The sequence below is a fragment of the Macaca nemestrina genome, chromosome 19 (genome assembly GCF_043159975.1).
Source record: "Macaca nemestrina isolate mMacNem1 chromosome 19, mMacNem.hap1, whole genome shotgun sequence".
Taxonomy (NCBI): Eukaryota; Metazoa; Chordata; class Mammalia; order Primates; family Cercopithecidae; genus Macaca; species Macaca nemestrina.
The window spans coordinates 45,371,632-45,390,557 of NC_092143.1; the positions used below are offsets into that span (position 1 = coordinate 45,371,632).

At 46.4% G+C, this 18,926-nt stretch overlaps 1 protein-coding gene and 1 long non-coding RNA gene across 12 annotated transcripts in view; one reads left to right on the forward strand and one right to left on the reverse strand.

Annotated features, from left to right (window-relative positions):
- LOC105499623 (lipoxygenase homology PLAT domains 1) overlaps positions 1-18,926 on the forward strand; it is a 183,781-nt gene that overhangs the window by 96,320 nt on the left and 68,535 nt on the right. For 5 of the 11 annotated variants that reach the window (XM_011772341.3, XM_071085422.1, XM_011772360.2 and 2 more), the window contains 7 exons: positions 797-1,271; positions 1,750-1,904; positions 3,859-3,992; positions 13,734-13,897; positions 15,216-15,320; positions 17,782-17,910; positions 18,685-18,849. In XM_011772341.3, coding sequence (XP_011770643.2) covers positions 797-1,271; positions 1,750-1,904; positions 3,859-3,992; positions 13,734-13,897; positions 15,216-15,320; positions 17,782-17,910; positions 18,685-18,849 — 1,327 coding nt within the window. Of the gene's footprint in view, positions 1-796; positions 1,272-1,749; positions 1,905-3,046; positions 3,184-3,293; positions 3,448-3,858; positions 3,993-4,195; positions 4,408-13,733; positions 13,898-15,215; positions 15,321-17,781; positions 17,911-18,684; positions 18,850-18,926 lie in introns of those variants that run through there. The other 6 variants (XM_071085420.1, XM_011772382.2, XM_071085423.1 and 3 more) reach the window with 6 other exon arrangements.
- On the reverse strand, positions 3,282-3,893 carry LOC139360024 (uncharacterized). The gene is made up of 3 exons (XR_011616895.1): positions 3,755-3,893; positions 3,491-3,659; positions 3,282-3,375 (listed from the first exon to the last, which is right to left on the reverse strand). It is a non-coding gene; the product is annotated as an uncharacterized lncRNA (long non-coding RNA).

Genomic DNA, 18,926 nt, shown 5'->3' on the forward strand with positions numbered 1-18,926 from the left:
ATCCTGGTAGAGACTGAAAATGATGGTCTCTGCCCTTAAGGAACTCATAATCAAGAGGGCAAAGACCAGCTCGTGAGGATGAAGAGGGCATCCAGGACAGACCAGCACCAGAGCTAAACCCTGGACCCCCTCTGTGCTCTTGGGGAAGATGCAGTCAGGCTGAGGCCATGTGCTCAGGGTTGGGGGAGGAAGGAGCTTGGGCCTCTGTGGGTGTGGGTGAAATTTTTGTTTTTGAAAAAGAGTACTTTTGTTTTTTGCTTATTATGAAAGTTATATATGGTTAACACTGAAAATTTTTGTAAAGAGAACACAGAGGCACAAAGTTAAAAAAAAGTAATGAAACACAGGAACCTGAATGAATAGATTTTAGCTACAAGTAGAGGAGGGGATAAAGGCAGGCTAAGTAAGGAAACTATATGAGCCATAATAGGGACATAGAAATCATAGGAATGAGTCGCGTGGGCGTGTGTGTGTGTGTGTGTGTGTGTGTGTGTGTGTGTGTGTGTGTACATGCAGGCATGTATGTTTAAGAGAGAAGAAGAGGGAGACTAGCTTGGCCACCACAGAGGTTGGAAGAAATAAACTTGATTGCGGTGGGGCCAGTTGATCCCAGCGGAACCAAGACAGGTATAGCCAGACAGAGGGAGCTGGTGGAAGGATCTGAGCACAGAGGCCCCAGCCCTCTCCATCCTGCAGCTCAGCAAACAGGCCTTGAGCTTGGCTCTTTAGGGGTGGGAATGGGGGCTGGGAGGAGGATGCTGGGGCCACAACAGCCACTGCCCTGCTCTTTGAACAGCTGGAGGCAGCCGACGTGGGCGAGGTCTACAAGCTCCGGCTCGGGCACACAGGCGAGGGCTTCGGGCCCAGCTGGTTCGTGGACACCGTGTGGCTGCGGCACCTGGTGGTGCGGGAGGTGGACCTCACGCCGGAGGAGCAGGCCCGGAAGAAGAAGGAGAAGGACAAGCTGCGGCAGCTGCTCAAGAAGGAGCGACTGAAGGCTAAGCTGCAGAGGAAGAAGAAGAAGAAGAGGAAGGGCAGCGATGAAGAGGAGGAGGGGGAGGAGGAGGAGTCGTCCTCATCAGAGGAGTCCTCATCAGAGGAGGAGGAGGAGGAGGAGACCGAAGAAGAGGAGGAAGAGGAGGAGTTTGGGCCGGGGATGCAGGAGGTGATTGAGCAGCACAAGTTCGAAGCCCACCGCTGGCTGGCCCGGGGCAAGGAGGACAACGAACTTGTCGTGGAGTTGGTGCCAGCTGGCAAGCCGGGTCCTGAGCGTAAGCAGGGGGTGGGGTCGGGGGGTGGGGCAGTGGTCAGACAGTTCCCCTAAAGGGGGGCCACTGGGGGCAGGGGGCCTAGATCCCCCTCACATGGAGGCCAAATAGGTAGGCACCCATCATGGTTCCCAAATAACTCTCTTGACCTGCGTGTGAAATGCCACCATTTACACTGCTGTTTGGGGATAAGCATGGCACTTTTCCTGAGGTTCTCAGGAGGAATTGGTGACTTTGGGAAGAGCCCTGATATGACTCAATACAATTGACTGAGGGGACATGAAGTAAGAGGGCTGTCTGCTGGCTTCATGGTGAAGGAGTCTGGGGTTGGGATTGGGGGCAGTTTCAGTCCCAGGTTAGCGTAGAGGCATCTGAAGATCCCTCCTGTTCTGGGATCTGGCTGGATCTGAGAGGCTATGCCTCAGGTCCATTCACCCCATGGCCCCGAGGCCCTCCACACTGCATCTTTCTGTGTCTCCAGCGAACATCTATGAGGTCCAGGTGATCACCGGGAATGTGCCCAAGGCTGGCACTGATGCCAACGTCTACCTAACTATCTACGGCGAGGAGTATGGGGACACAGGTGAACGACCCCTGAAGAAGTCAGACAAGTCCAACAAATTTGAGCAGGGGCAGGTAGGGTAAGGGTCTCTGGCCCCTGGGTGGGTGCTGTGGGTGTGGTGCCCTCTGAGATTCCCATGGCAGCCCATCCTAGCACAGTGGCTGCTGTGTCTGGCAGTGTGACTTGTTCATCCCACCAGGTTTCATGGCAGTACCTCTTCAGTAACGCTGATATTTTGTGGGGGGTTATGAGAGAATTGCAGGCAGGGTCCCAGCACATAGAGCCCACAGGCCAGCTGACCCACAGGAACAAACAGGTAATGGCATTGTGTGGCAGATGCTGGGGCACTTGGTAGGGATGCGGGGGTCCAAGAGGAAGTCCTCGCCGCAAGATGGTGTCTTGGGGAAAACCGGGGGGAAGGAGCAACCTAAACTGGGCCTTGGCAGGTGAGCATGGTGTAGACATATAAAGGCGACAGTGGAAGATGTTCTCAGAAGGTGGAACCACATGAGCAAAGATATGGAGGTGGAAATGGGGAAGGCCAGTTTGGGACAGTGCATCTTTTAGCTGAGCTGTGGTCAGTGCTGAGCCCCAGTGGATAAGCTTGGATAAGACCAATTTAGGGTAGGGGGTGGGTGGGGTCATGAGAGGCTTAAGAGACAGGCTGAGAAGCCAGAACTGTATCCTAATGTGGTGGGAATTCATGAAAAAAATTCACATACCTTACTCTTCCAGGTGTAGTGGGAAAATCATGAAAAATAAAGCCATCATCTTTGTCCTTCAAGATTTTATAATATCCCCTGGCTAGAAAACTATCTCTTATCTCACCCTTCCCATTCCTGCCTCTACCCAAAGCCAAGTTCTCTCATTAACACAGATTTTTAAAAATGAAATAAATTAATTAACATATTTCTGGGCTCATTGCTTGATTTATTTCAGGGGCCCCCTGCTTTTTCTTTAAAGAATCTTCCCCATGACTTGAGGATGTAGTTTATTTCTGCGTTTCAGTGTTTTCCTCTAAAAATTATAGCCATGCATTTCTGGATTAGGAAAAAATTTCTATAGAGGACTACATAACTGGTACAACTGATAAAATTTGAACACGGACTGTATATTAGATAATAGCATTGTGTTGATGTTAAGTTTTCTGAATTGGATCATTCTAGTGTGATTATATGAGAATATCCTTGTTCTTAGGAAATCCAGGTTGAAGAATTTAGGGAAGAAGAATCATGGTATCTGCCACTTACTTTCAAATGATTTAGAAAAACACAGAGCAAGAGAGAGAGTGCAAGAGAGATGACATAGAGTGAGAAAGCAAATGTTACAAATAAGTGCAGAATTTAAATGAAGGTATATGAACTTTCATCATACTATTTCTGAAAGTTTTCTGTAGATTTAAAATCTTTTTCAAAATTAAGAGTCAAAAAAGTTATATCCAAGAAGACCCCATTTACTTGTAGGGTCCTGGTGTGGTCTGCTTCCTCCTGTGCATAGAATAGTGTGTGCATTCACACGGTGTGATCCACATGGCCCTCTTCACGCCTAAACGGTGGGCAAATCCGTCTTCAGTTTCTGTCAATCACTTTGGATTTGCACAGCACCAGCTCATAGCAGGTACTTAATACAAATATGTGATTGAAGCAGATTATGCACACACCTGTACACATAGCAGAGGGTTTCAGTGCACCCCCCTCTCCTGCACACAGAACACCCACCACAAATGTGGGCATCCAGCCAACCTATCTTCTCTTCTGCTTCTCAAGGTCACCTTCACTCTTCCTTTCCTACTTCCATCCTCCTGGACATAATGAGAGTGAGAAGATCCCCTGGCAGGGACAAGTTAGGGAAACAATCGTGCAGGCCAAACACCAGACTACTAAGTGACATTTTCCATCATCCCCACGGTCGCTTTGGGTCTCACCATTGGCCTCTGCCTGGCTGCTGTGGTCCTTGGGAGGGTGGAGCTGATGGACAGGTGGGGAGGGGTAGGTCTTACCCCACTGAGTGTTCCCTGGCCCTTCACAGACAGACACCTTCACCATCTATGCCATTGACCTGGGGGCCCTGACCAAGATTCGGATTCGCCACGACAACACAGGCAACAGAGCAGGCTGGTTCCTGGACAGAATAGATATTACTGACATGAACAACGAGATCACGTGAGTGGGGCGGGGGTCGGGGAGGGGTCTTGCTCTGAGGGAGACCATGTCTGCCTGTCTGAGGTAGTCCTGGAAGAAGACTGGGGGTGGGCCGGCTGTGATGGCGGGGGGTGAGGGTGGGCTGGGTGACACCTGAGAGTGAGGGTGGGTGGGTGTGAGGGTGAGGGTGGGCTGGGGGTGATGTCTGAGGCTGAGGGTGAGCTGGGTTATGCCTGAGGGTGTGGGCGGGCTGGGTGTGACATTGGAGAGTGAGGTGGATTGGCTGTGACATCAGAGGGTGAGGGTGGACTGTCTGTGACATTGAAAAGTAAGGGTGGACTGGGTGACATCTGAAAATGAAGGTGGGTGGTTATGAAGGTGAGCGTGGGCTGGTGGTGATGTCTGAAGCTGAGAGTGAGCTGGGTGACGTCGGAAGGTGAGGGTGGGCTGGCTGTGACACTAGAAGGTCAGAGTGGACTGGCTGTGACATCAGAGGGTGAGGGTGGACTGGGTGACATCTGAGAATGAGGGTGGGCAGGTATGAGGGTGAGGGTGGGCTGGCTGTGATGTCTGAAGCTGAGGGTGGGCTGGCTGTGACAATGGAGGGTGAGGATGGGCTGGCTGTGACGTCAGAGGGTGAGGGTGGGCTGGGTGACATCTGAGGGTGAGGGTAGGCTGGCTGTGACGTCAGAGGGTGAGGGTGGACTGGGTGACATCTGAGAATGAAGGTGGCCAGGTGTGAGGTTGAGGGTGGGCTGGCTGTGATGTCTGAGGCTGAGGGTGGGCTGGGTGACATCTGAGGGTGAGGGTAGGCTGGCTGTGTCGCCTGTCATGGCCACCAGAGCAGGTTTGCCCATGTTGCAGGTTGGATGGGCATTGCCTCTCTCCCTCTTCTCTCATTGGCAGCCCCCAGTATCACCTGCCCTGTGAGATGACAGTCCGGTAGATCTCCCAGACCAGCAACTCTTGAGGTCCATCTGCTCAGAGATACAGGATTTCTAATCCCTACCAGACCCTCCTTGGTCCAGTCTCCATGCCCAGGCATAGCTCACCCACAAGCCTCTCCACGTATAAAGCAACTTCTAGTACATTCTTTTAATATTGTATACCAGGGGTCAGCAAACATTTTATGTAAAGACCAGATAGTAAATATTTTAGGTTTTGCAGGCATTTTGTCTCTGGAACAACAGCTTTGCTGGTGTAACACAAAAGCAGTCATAGATGATACCTAAATGATTGGACATGGCCGTGTTATTTTGACACGTGAAAATTATATGAATTTCAAATATCAGTGTCCAATAAAACGTTATGGACACTGAAATTTGAAATTCATATAATTTTCACATGTCTAAAAATATTATCCTTCCTTAGATTTTTCCTCCAGCCATTTAAAAATGTAAATTCATGCATAGCTTATGGATGTTCACAAGCAGCGTAGGCCTAATTAGGCCTGAAGTCCATGGTTTGCTGACCCCTGCTGGAGGTTCACAGCTGCCACATGTGCTGGGTTGGGAAGAGAGTGTTATATCTTCCCATAGAGCCACACCCCAGGGAGGTGAAGTCACAGCCCCAAAATCAGTCAGTGCCACGGTCAGGACCAGAACTCCAGACCATCCATGTTGAATTGGACGTGTTTTCCATTAGGCCACATTGCCCCTTGGGTATAAGGGGCCCAGGGGCAAGAGAAAGGAGAGAAGTCCCCTTGTATGAGTGGGGTGGGACAGAGAAGAAAGCATGAGTGATCCTGAGTGGGTTTGGGGGCTGCTGAGGGCCTGCCAGTGCCTAGAATTTAGTGAGTACCCTGTAACAAATATTTGTTGAATTAAATCAACTTCCCAGCCGATAACCTTGCTTGAATTAAATCAACTTCCCAGCCCATAGTCTTGTTGGGCTCCCCTCTGTGCAGGACAGGGGGTGACAGGGTTCTCCCATCTCCCACCCCATCCTACTCTACCAGCCCGAGGGAACACTGAGGTACAGCTCACAGACAGCCCATTGTCATGGTTTTTTGTGAGATCATTGTGACACCACATGAAGGCTGTAGGACAGCCCCGTGGCTGGGAGCCAGGGTCCTGACCTGGGGTCTGACCTCTGCCAGAAACTTGTCAGGTCACCCTGGACAAGTCATGCCATCTTTATGGGCTTTTGTTTCCTCTTCTGATAAATGGGCTTCATGTTGCCAGCCTAACTTCTTAAGATGTTCTGAAAATCCAAGGCATTTAAGCTTGGAAAGGAAAAGGTGCCGCAGAACCGTGAGGCTGGGGACAAACTGAACATCCCCGGCTTCTTCTTGCAGCTCCATCAGGGTTAGCAATTCTCTGCCACTGATTTGGCATTTCTGGGCTAGCCCAACAATTTAAACATGATTATAGCTTTATAATCTATTGTAATGCCTGTCAGTACTTGTCCCCCTTCATTATTCTTTAAAAATATTAGCTATTCTTGCCTTTTTCAAATCAAGACATTAAGTGATTTGAAAAAAAACATCCTCTTGGAATTTTGATTGTTATGCCATTAAGTGTATGTGTAGAGAATTGCATATTTAGAATAAGTGCTACCCCCTGGTACACTTTTCCATTTATCCAGCTGTTTATGTACCTCAGTAATGCTTTACAATTTCCTACACATAACTGCTACACATTCTTGTTAAGTTTATGCTCAGGTATATTATATTTTATTGCTCTTGCGAATAGAGTCTTCTCATTACTCTTCTTTTCCCCCCTCCCTTTGTATTCTTCCTTCCTCCCTTTACTCTCCCCTTCCCTCATCTCCTCCTCTTCTCTCCCCATCCCTTTCTGTTGGCATGGCTAGTTGAAAGTCCTTTGCTTCCTTTGCTATTGAAGTAGCAGTCCGTCAGAGCTCTGTGATGAGCTGGCCTTAATAATCTTCAAGCCAAGAGCAGCTCTACGCAAAGCCTACTGTGGGAGCTAGACAAAAAATTATAGAAGTTCAGAGGAAACCAAATCAGAATAGTGAATCTCCCCTTTCTTGGAGAGACACCACCTTTTCTGTCAATACCTAGGGCCTTCCCCAGGCTCTCCATGACCTTTATGAGCTCAGAAATAAAGCTTTTGCAGCCAAAAGGATTTGAGAACACTCACATCTCCCTTACTGTTGACATGTCCAGTCAACATCCTGCATGCAGACTAGACCTCTTGGATGCCTCTCTGCCACTCATGCCCTGTCCCCAGTCCATTGGCTTTAACCTGTTGGGCCTTCCATCAGAAGAGCAGGAGTCCGACCTCATCCCCTCTATCTTCACCATCCCCCGCCCCCCCCATCGAAGCTTCCTGACCTGTGCCCTGCTTGCCCAAGGCCCTTCTATTGACTACAGCAGCCCAGTGACCAGGATCACACTGCTCCTCTGCTCCAAATCCTACAGAAGCTCCTTGTCACTCAGAGTCAAAGCCAAAGCATGTTTGGTGGCCTGCTCGGCCTGCAGGTCTGCTGTATGCCCCCCTCATCTCTCTATTCTGGTTCCCCCTTGCTCACTCCTTGCTGTTCCTTGAACCCAACAGACATGGTCCCACCTCAAGGCCTTTGCATTTGCTGTCCACACTCCCTAGCAGTCCTTCCCCCAGTGGCTCCCTGTCATGCTTTCTTCAGGCAGGCCTCTGCTCAAATGTCACCTTCTCAGTGAGGCCTAGCATACCCCCTTCCCCTCATTTCTTTTTCTCTGTTTATTTTTCTTTATATCAGCTTATCATCTGACCTACTATGAGCTGGTGTATTTAGGCGCTGCTCATCTCCCCACAATAGAATGTAAGTTCCATGTCGTTAATGACCTCATTTGTTTCATTTACTGCTGTGTCCACTCCAGTACCTAGAAGAGTGTCTGGCATACTACAGGCATACCATAAATACTTATTAAATACACTAATGAATAAAAATGATGGTTAATTTGTTGGTTGATTCATTAATTTGACAAACACATGCCATGCTAAGTGCTGGGGGTTAAATAGCTCCTCAGATATGACTCTGTTTTTGAAGAAAGGAACTGTGATGGTCTAGGAAGCTGATGATTTAGGTTTAAGTACTTTCTCTTCCACTTTTAAGTGGCCTATGGAAGTCCTCTGAGCCTCAGGCCTTCCATTCATACAATGGGCATAATAAACCTCACCCACAAAATCATCATGAGGACTAGATGAGAAAATGTGTTTAGGGGCCCAGCATCCTGCCTGATCCCAGTGCCACACAGCAGTGCTTCTTTCCCCTTGGCAATGAGAGTCCAATTAGTTAACATGGAAAAGTGGCTTGACAGCTGGGAAAGGCTGCAGGAATGTGGGATTATTCTTAAGGAGCTAGCACTGTTACCAAGTGAAGGAGATAAAACACAGGTGACTATAAGGCACAGTGACAGTGGTGGTTGTCTCAGGGGTGACCTCAGGGAGAGGAGGGAGTCATGGGTGGGGGCATCTTCGGGACAAGATGGCATCTGAGATGGGCCTTCATGAACAGCAGCCTTGGATGTTTGGTGCTTGGGAAAAAGAACATTAGAAATGGTTGAAAAAAAATGTGATGCAGGTGGCACAGAATTGGGCAATTGAGGGGCACACACAGAAAGGAATTAGTAATTCTATTTGTCTGGTACATAAGGGACGTGAAGGGGTGGGAAACAGGAAAAAATGGAAAGGGAGGCTGGAGAGGAGCAGATGAGGGCATTCAAAGCCGTGCGGAGGAGCTTGAAAACACACCCAGGCTTTTGGTTGGCCAGATTTCACAAAGAGGAAGCCAGAAGCAGGAGAATGCCAACTGGGATCAGGCACTGGTGGGAGATGCTGGCCTGAGCAGAAGGGATTGGGAGAAGATATAAAGCCATGGAGGCCTTGGCTTCCTGCAGAGTCACGCCAAGGGAGAGCTCCGTGTGGTCCAGGGGCTGTGCTGTCCAGGTGGGAGATGACTGCAGTCTGGGTCTCAGCAGAACCGCTCCTAGCCCACCTGACCTCAGAGGCTGTTTGGAGAGCAGAGGAGCCTAAGATGGTCAAAACACAGGGAGGAGGGGGTTAGGGGTACAAGTTTATTGATCTGCAGTTCAATTGCCAAAAAGAAAATGTTCTTATTTCTAAATGGAAGATATTTGAGGTCCTTTATAGGAGTCCTAGGCTGGCAAAAAGTGATCAAGATTATATGAGAAAGCCTGTTTAGTGCTGGTTTGCAACTGTGGGCTGTGAATGGTTTTTTTGTTCGTTCGTTTGTTTTTGTTTTTATGCCTCAAGTGAGTTGGATTTTTTTTTTTTAATTTGTGTTAGAAAACACATAACATACAATTTATTACCTTAACCATTTTTAAGTGTACAGTTCAATAGTGTTAAGTGTATTCACATTGTTGTGTGTCAGATCTCCAGATTTTTTTCATCTTGCATGACTTAAACTATACCCATTAAACAATTATTCCCCTTTTCCACCTCCCCTCAGCCCCTGGTAACCACCATTTCACTTTTTGTCTCTGTGACTTTGAGTACTCTAGGGACCTCATAGAAATGGAATCCTACAGAATTTGTCTTTTTGTATCTGGCTTGTTTCACTCAGCGTGATGTCCTCAAGCTTCATCCATGTTGTAGCACGTGACAGGATTTCCTTCCTTTTCAAGGCTGAATTATATTTCATTATATGTATGTACCGTAACCTTTTTAGATGGATTTGAATGGCGTGTCCCGGGATCTGAGGTCTCCCTTGGGTCAACCTGGGATCTGCCCACAGCCTCATGTCCCTTTGGTAAAGGACTACACTGGTCCAGGCTTTTTACAAGATTATGAAATCAGGAAATTTTATGTTTGAACTCCTCCTGCCTTCTCTAGCCTGAGAGGCCCTGTTCCTTGGCCACTCTGAAAAAAAATGACAGTTTACAAAGGCACTAGATTGATATTTTTTAATAATAGTGATGTCACATTTAGAATAAGAAGAGGCTAGTCTTTCCTTCCCTCCTTTGTGCTGCTCAGACAATTCCTGGAGTCTAAGGTTTGGCACCACCTTAGGCAAAAGAATACTAGAATAAAGAAAGTGCATCTTCAAGGAAAGAGTGGTGGCTAATTGAGAAACTTAGGAGTTATCTCAGGAAATTTGAAAAAGGTGATGAGAAAGATTTACCCCCAGAGGACACAATGCCTTTCAATTCTATTGATATTATGAGTGCCTTGTATGCCAGGGGCTATGGATATAACAATGAGTAAGCAAACTCTGCATTCATGGGGTCATAGTTTTCCCAGTAGGAGGAACAGACAAATATACTCCCTGAGCAACCTTTTCCATCCTTATCAATTCGATTACCACTTATTTGAGACTAATGCTGAAGTTGTATCAGTCAGAATAGGCTAAGTTCTGCTAAGTAACAAACAGGCCTAAAATGTCAGTGGCCTAACACAACAAAAATTTATTTCTCACTTATATGTCTGATGTAGGGTATCAGGGGACTTTGCTCAGCATGTTCACTCAGGGACCCTGGTTGATGGAAGCTTTTCCTCAACATATGCTTCTGTAATCATCCTTATAGTGGAAAACTGATTTGGCAGATCACACACTGACTCTGAAAAATCCCTTACAGCCCAGGGATTCCATATATATTAACGAATAACCTAAAAATTCAGCGTCCTTCAGCATCAAAAGCTATGAGCCTCTAATGTTTGGGTTTCAGGATACATGACAGAAATGGTGGGATATTTGGGAGTATGTTGTCTTGAATTAGGGCATCTTTGTTAAGTTGCTTAATCATTGGCTCTGCTACTTTATCACCCTGTCCAAATTTATTGGCTTGTTGATTAAATGAGATTGTCCTTCTTTCCTTTTTCTTTCAATACTCTAGCTAGCTGCATTTTTAAGATCTATAATAAAGTCTAATGCACGCAGTTTCAAAGACAAAGAGGCAAATGCCAAAAAAAAAAAAAGGCTGGAAATATGTTTAGTGTCCTGAGTTTCATCTACATTTGATGTGATATTCTATGTTTTCTCTACCTCTGTTCCCAGCCCTGAAACAAAGATTTATGTTTTAATTGACGGCCTGGGGGAGTCCTATAAGATACTTAATAATTAAAGATAGATGCCATTCTTGAATGTTGTTTTATGTGGCAAATATGTTGGGTGGGATTTCCGGAAAGGATTGAACAAAAAGTTGTTAAAGTTTTTTCCCTTAAATTTTATCAAACAAAAATTGTCCTCTGGAATCTCCCATTCCTCCAGGGATCCTAGAGGTCCCGGAATGTTGAGACAGAAAAGACCTTCCAGGTCATCTCACCCAGCCTTCTGGGTGGTACAGTTTAATCCCTAAGATCTCACAGCTTGTTAGGGGCAGAGGAGGGAAACAAATCCGGAATTCCTGAGTTCCAGATCCATGCTTTTCTCAGTACACCACTCAGCCAGGATTTACTCACAGTTGATGTTGTCCAGACTTTAGCTTATAAACAAAATGGGCAATTCTGTATGAAATTATTTATATTGTACGACACTCAAATTTGCAATCTCCTCGTTCAATTTTTTACTTTCAAGTGGAGTTTATACTTTTAACAGTTTCAAGCTTTTGGTTCAATGCTCAGTTTCAACCTCCTGCTTACTGAAGCCCTTACTCTTTCCTTCCATCATCCTTGTTTAGGAGTGTGGAGAGCTTATCTGGCTCAGAACACCTGCATTCCTCTCATCTCCTTTGTTCACTAAAAATCCCCTGTCTGGTCCCCTCCCAGTATCCAGAAGCCTGGTTGAGCAGGATGTATTCCTGGAGGAGGAAGAGGTAGGAGTCAGTAGGCCTGGTGTCCTAAATCTTCATGTGTGCTTGTTGGCACTGTGGGGATAGAAGCTGAATGCCCAGCACTCAGGCCATACCTGACTCCTGCTTTGGTTCTGTTGGTACAGGGAGCAGGTTCTGAGAGGAGATGTGCTGCTCTCTACAGTAGTGAGCATGCTGAGGGGCTTTAAAGTCACGATGCAGGTATCTCAGGGACAATGGAGATTTTGCTCCAGGAAATCCAGACTCTCTGTGCATTTTCTCTTTGTATGCATGGGAGGGCTTGTATCTTTTCTTTCTGTCTTTGACTTTTTTCCTGTCCCTCCCTGGCTTTTTCTTTGTGTGTGTGTCTCGCTCTGTCCTTGTCCTCCGCCAACTTCCTACACGCTCTATCTCCACCTCTGCTCTGACCCCACCTCTCTCTTTATTTCTATCTCTCTTCCTTAATTGGCCATAATTTATAACTATAGTCTATTATTCATAAGTTATTTGATTGGATAAAATGTTAACTCTTCTATTCATACATTTAAAGGTTAAGAAGCAGAACAGTATGCATTTTTCTCTTAAACACTAATTTAATGGTAGTTTACTTCATATTGCCCCAGGTTGAGCTCCTTTAAATCCATGCCATCAATATAACATTGCCCCCCTCCCCACCCCATCTGAGCCCATTGACTGAGATTTCGCCCTCTGGTTCTGCTCCTCTAACATTTTGATACTTGGAGGCAATGAAGACTCTAGGAAAATGTGGGGACTCAGACAGGGATGGGATCTTTGGCCTAAGGTGCTCCCACCTCTCCAGACTTTGAGCAGTCCCTGAGTGGCCCTTGTGCATCAGGGCAGGGGTGGGGAAGGGGCATAAGTTGGAATGGCCCCCAACTTAGAGATAGGCTGAATTCTCAGACCTTTTGTTTTATCCTGGGAGCTTAGCGGCCAGAGAGGAGCTTCCCAGACCACAGCGTCCAGAAGCCCCAGGTATGGGCCAAGGAGAATGAAAGGGAAGGGAAGTCACAAGAGCAACAATAGCAGTAGCAATGCTTACTGAAAGCCTATGTTGAGCCAGGCTTTTTTATAAGTACTTTATAAGGTTAACACATGTAATCCTCACAACACCTGATGAAACAGACATTATTATGCTTATTTTATGGTACACTGAGGCACAGAGTAGGGTTGCCAGTCAAATTTGAATTTCAGATAAGCAATGAATAATGTTTTTGTATAAGCGTGACCCAAATGTTAGATAGAACACACTTAAAACATTATGCATTGTTTATCTAAAATCCAAATTTAATAGGGATTTTGTAATTCTATTGGCTAAATCTGGCAGCTCTAGCACACAGAGATAAGGACACTTACTTAAGGTTGCACAACTATTAGTGGTAGAGCCAGAATTTAAACTTGGACAGTCTGATCCAGGGGAAAGTCCTTAATTACGCCCCTGTGCCTCCCATCCCTGGCCCTACCTTCACCCTTGCGGTGGGTGTTACCTCCCTTGTGCTGGGTGTTACCTCCACGCTGAGGGGTCTGACTCAGACCTCCCTTTCCTAGATGGACTCAGCAGTCTGCTATGCCAACTCCTCAGCCACACTCTGTGTACCTTCCAAAAGCATACATAACTAGCTCATTCCATTAAAATCCATTAGTTCAACACTTACATATTGTGCGCTGACTACATACAACTCGGTCTACTAAAATAGCCCTGGCTAGTAGATTCATTCTGGAAAGGGTTGGAACAGTCCCCATATGTCCCTCTCCTTCTAGATACTTCCATCTAATATGACCCTGATTGAGGCTCTGTGTGCTCCAGGCAGGTCACATAACCATTTTCAATGGGATGTCTGGAGACAGTGTCCCCATGTTTGTTCTCTACCCCAGGCAAATGACTAATGGAACGATTCCTAGACTGGGTAGAATAGCAGGGCAATGCTGTCAGGGGCAGACAGGGGAGAGTTTGGGACCCCATAGAGGGCCTCTCATTCTCAGCCCATGACTGCTGCTAGACGAGACCTTTCTAAGAGGACATTCCAATCTTTCCCTGTCCACCCCTACAGGTACTACTTTCCATGCCAACGTTGGCTGGCAGTGGAGGAGGATGATGGTCAGCTGTCCAGGGAGCTGTTGCCAGTGGATGAGTCCTATGTGCTGCCACAGAGCGAGGAGGGTGGGGGAGGCGGTGACAACAACCCCCTCGACAACCTGGCCCTGGAGCAGAAAGGTTTTCTAAACTAGAGCTGATTTCTTTCTCCAGTACCCCTTCCCTCTGCCTCTCCCTAACCCTAAGTCTCCATCTTCCTTCCCTTCCCAGTGGGCTCTGGGCACTTCCTCCCTGACAAGGCAGTATAAAGCACACAGCTTAGGACCGAGTTATTGTCAGAAATGAAATTGAATGGATTGGAATCAAATTGAACGAATTGGAATGGAGTGGAATGGACTGAAATGGGATGATTGGAATGGAATAGATTGGAATGAAATTGAATGGTATGGGATGGATTGGAATGGAATGGAATGGAATGGAGTAGAGTGGAATGGAATGGAGTGGAGTGGGATGGAATGGAATGTGATGGGTTGGAATGGAATGGAATGGAATGTATTGAAATGGAACGGAATGCATTGAAGTGGAATGGAGTGGAGTGGAGTAGAATGGAGTGGAGTGGATTGGAATGGAATGGAATGGGATGGGTTGGAATGTAATGTATTGGGGTGGAATTGAATGGAATGGAGTAGAGTGGAATGGAATGGAGTGGAGTGGAGTGGGATGGAATGGAATGGAATGGAATGGAATGGAATGGAATGGAATGTATTGAAATGGAACAGAATGCATTGAAGTGGAATGGAGTGGAGTGGAGTAGAATGGAGTGGAGTGGATTGGAATGGAATGGAATGGGATGGGTTGGAATGTAATGTATTGGTATGGAATGGAATGGAATGGAGTGGAGTGGAGTGGAGTAGAATGGACTGGAGTAGAGTGGAGTAGAATGGAATGAGTGTAGCCACTTCTGATTCAGTCTTTTGCCCTCCCCTATAGGCGCTCAATGCATTTTTGTCAAGGGAAAGAATGAACAGTAACCTTCAAGAGTTCTATGATACTCCCCTGAAACATGCATCCCTAAAACTCCTCCCAGACAGGAGGAGTTAGAATGGGGCTCCTGGTTGCTGAACCTCTGACCCTCAAAGTCACTCCAAGACTCCCCTAACCATCCTATCAACTCTACTGATTGAAGGCTTCCTGTATAAGCTAGAGGCAGAGGACTCACCTCTCTATCCTCTGGAAGTTTCCAGAATAATGGTGACTGCAGAACAACACATGCTAAAAAAAATGATTCCTAGAAATGGCCAAGAGGAACGTAGAAACATACTTATTACTAATCACTGGGCTCACAGATATAGGATTGAAGGGGCAAGAGAAAAATTGGAGTGATGGGGCTAGAGGGAGTGAATCAAGGAAGCCCTCCTAGAGGAGGTGGTTGTCCTCTTTGCTCCTTTCATGAGAGGAACAATCTACAATTCATTGCTCTATACTATTCTCTTGGCAGATAAATCTACCACATTCTCAGTGACCATAAAGACTGGGGTTAAGAAGAATGCAGGCACAGATGCTAATGTCTTCATCACACTCTTTGGCACACAAGATGACACTGGTAAGAAAGCAGTGCAGGGCCAAGGTTCACACACATTCTTCCCCAGGGAGACCAGAAGACTCAGCAGAAATTTCCAAAGGAATCCCAATTATGCTTCTGTCTCTCAATAGTATGCAAGCAATTAGCCCCATCAAGAAAGGCCCCATCAAAAAAGTTCCTTTTTTTCTAAAAATTTTCTTCTTCTCTGAGCCAGCTTTCTTTTTCTGTTCCAATGGTGGAGGTAGCCCTGACTCCACCTAACAACAATCTGGGACAAGGTGGCTTTGCGCAACTTCCAATGAAATTCAGCCATGGTACTCTCAGTATGAGGCACTCCAGGCATCGTAGAGTTGTTTAGGAGCCTTTGCCCAGGTACTCAGAGAAGGTGGTATTTCGTGTTGGGTCCAGCCATCTGCTCACACCACTGTCCAGTCATTCTGTTGAGTTTAGAGAGGAGTCAGTCCCTCAAGTAGTCATCATGTATTTGCTCAAAATCCTGCAGGTCCAGAGCCTAGTGCCAAGCATTATTGAAGAATAAATGGACCTAACCTTTGACCATGGGGTGCTCATATCTACTACAACAATGTGCTGGTAGAGAGCGTGGACTCTGAAGCTTGTCTGATTGGTTCAAACCTCCACTCCACCATTTATGAGCTGTGTGACATTGGGCAAGTTGCTTAACCCCTCTGTGCCTTAGTTTCCTCTATTTATAAAATGAGGATAAAATTAGTATGTGCCTTATAGAGTTGAAGGTCTAATGAAGTTGAACACGTACAACATTTGGGACAAAAGTGGCACTCAATAAACATTAATTAACATCAATTATTTAATAGGTTGGATAAAGCAGATAATATATAATGATATAATTCGGTCATAACCTACAAATGTATGTGATTACAATCCTTCCTGAACCATGATCAAAGAAATTAATGGGCCTTGGCAACTGCTTTTATTAACTGAGGTCTTTCCATGTGTTAGACACATTCTTGAGCATCCAACAGTCATCGACTCATTAAATCCTCACAACAGCCCTACGAAGGGACTAAGACCTCTCCTTTTTGACATTTGGAAAACCAAGTCTCAGAAATATTACATAAGTTTCCCAAGGCCACCCAGTGGTATGTGGCAGAGCTAGGGATTGGACCAAGGTCTGTCTGTCTCTCTGTATACTTAAACCAGTCTGTAGTGAGTCTAGGAATAGCGGAAGACTTTCTACATGAGGTGGGCCCAGAGCTGGGACTTATCAGGGTACAGAGACTTAAAGGCAATGCAGTGCATGCTGAGGCAGGAGGACACGGTGATGACTCTGAGATCACCTCAGTTTCAGACTGACACTGCAGCCAGTCTCAGGACGATTTTATATGTGAAATAGCTGAGGGTGGGGGAGGCATTCAAATTCATCCCTCCTCTGTCATCCAGAGAAGATGCTCCAGAAATTCCCACATGTCCCATCCCTGAAGGAAACCCCATGTTTCCCCAGGGAACATAGGGAGTGTGGCTTTGTCATTGGCTCCCTCCCCATGTAGAGAGTTGTGAGGGTATGGAAGTGGTGCAGCATTGACTTAGAGCTCCACAACTGTCTCCTGGATGATTTTGAGTAAGGTATCTCTTTCGACATAAACTGGAAATAAAAATGCACACCCTAAAGGGTTATTGTAAAACTCATTGAAAGAACACACACAAAAAAGTGCCCACTGTGAGTTGAATAGTGAGAGCACGTGGACACAGGGAGGGGAACATCACACACTGAGGTCTGTCAGGGGGCGGGGGCTTACGGGAGGGATAGCATTAGGAGAAACACCTAATGTAGATGACAGGTTGATGGGTGCAGCAAACCACCATGGCACGTGTATTCCTATGTAACAAAACTTCACATTCTGTACGTGTACCCCAGAACTTAAAGTATAACAAAATTTTTTAAAAAAAGATAAAAAGACAATGTGGTGTATATATACACCATGGAATACTACTCAGCCATAAAAAGGAATGAAATAATGTCTTATACAGCAACTTGGATGGAGCTGGAGCCCATTATTCTAAGTGAAGTAACTCAGGAATGGAGAAACCAAATACTGAATGTTCTCACTTATAGGAGAGAGCTAAGCTATGAGGGTGCAAAAACATACAAAATGATATAATGGACTGTGGGGACTCATTGCAGGAAGGTTGGGAAAGGGGTGAGCGATAAAAGACAAGATTGAGTACAGAGTACACTGCTCAGGTGGTGGTGCACCAAAATCTCAGAATTCACTACTAACTCATCCATGTAACCAAAAACCACCTGTACCCCAAAAGCTATTGAAATAAAAAATTTTTTAAATGCCCACTGTGCAAAGGTAGCCAGTGGATGATAATTGCACAGCCTAAATTTGGTGGAAGTTCAGAAATTTGGTCATTTTGAAAAGGGATTAAAGGTTTGGGTCTGACTAGGATTGAAAGGCCTCAGGTCCAGCCAGTCATGCTGGGGTCATCCGATCGACAGGAATGACCCTCCTGAAGTCCTCCAAGACAAACAGCAATAAGTTTGAGAGGGACAGCATTGAAATCTTCACGGTGGAGACGCTGGATCTGGGAGACCTGTGGAAAGTTCGACTTGGCCATGACAACACAGGTGTGGCTTTCCTCCCCTCTGCTCCCTGTTAAGACTTTAAGGACCATGGACAGGTCCTTGTGGGCCTCTGGGAAAGACTCTGGAAATTGGAATGCCATCTGTCTTCTGTAATGACACAGCTTCCTCAATCCCTTTAGCCCAGCAGAGCCCAGAGAGTCCTCAGCTGCACACAGAGTTTCTGGCCTAATTAGTCTAGCGGTGTACCTGGACACTGGTGATTTTTAAAGCCTTTCTCTATCCCCCAGTGTCGGTAATTTTAATGCACAGCCAGATATGAAAATCCCCAATCTAACTCAGTAGTTCTTTGAGTGTGCAACAGAATCACCTTGGGGGTTAACTCACAGATTTCTTGGCTCCACCCCCAGAGCCTTTGATTCAATTGCATCATTCCTATCATTGGGTAAGATTATAAAGCTTTTGTAAATAGGCTCTTTCTGGCATCCCTGAGTTCTTTTTGAAGCCCCTTTTTCAAGGAAGAACAGCATCCTTGCTTCCTCTCAGTGCCCTCCCACCTCAGCCTCCCCCTACTCTTCTGTCATCTCCTATTGATGTTCTTTTACTCTTACTAATTTCACTGACAGTAGCCTGGAGTGTGATCCAGCTTCAACATCTGGGTGCACATTTTAATAGCAATGCTGCAAGCAAAAGGGATGTCATGTTAATGGTATCGGCCAGCCACCAAATAAGGAAGGATGTCAGGAGTCCCTGAAGTTACCCACAGGAAATCATCTCTGCTCAGATCCTTGATGGGTTCTGTGTCTTCTCTCTTTCTAGGCAAGGCCCCAGGCTGGTTTGTAGACTGGGTAGAGGTGGATGCCCCATCTCTTGGGAAGTGCATGATGTTTCCCTGTGGCCGCTGGCTGGCCAAAAATGAAGACGACGGGTCCATCGTCAGAGACCTCTTCCACACAGAGCTTCAGACGAGGCTGTACACGCCATGTAGGAACCACACACGGCAAGGCCGGCCCTTCTCTGGGGCCCCATCACCAGCTACCCCAATTCAGCCCCAGTTCCTC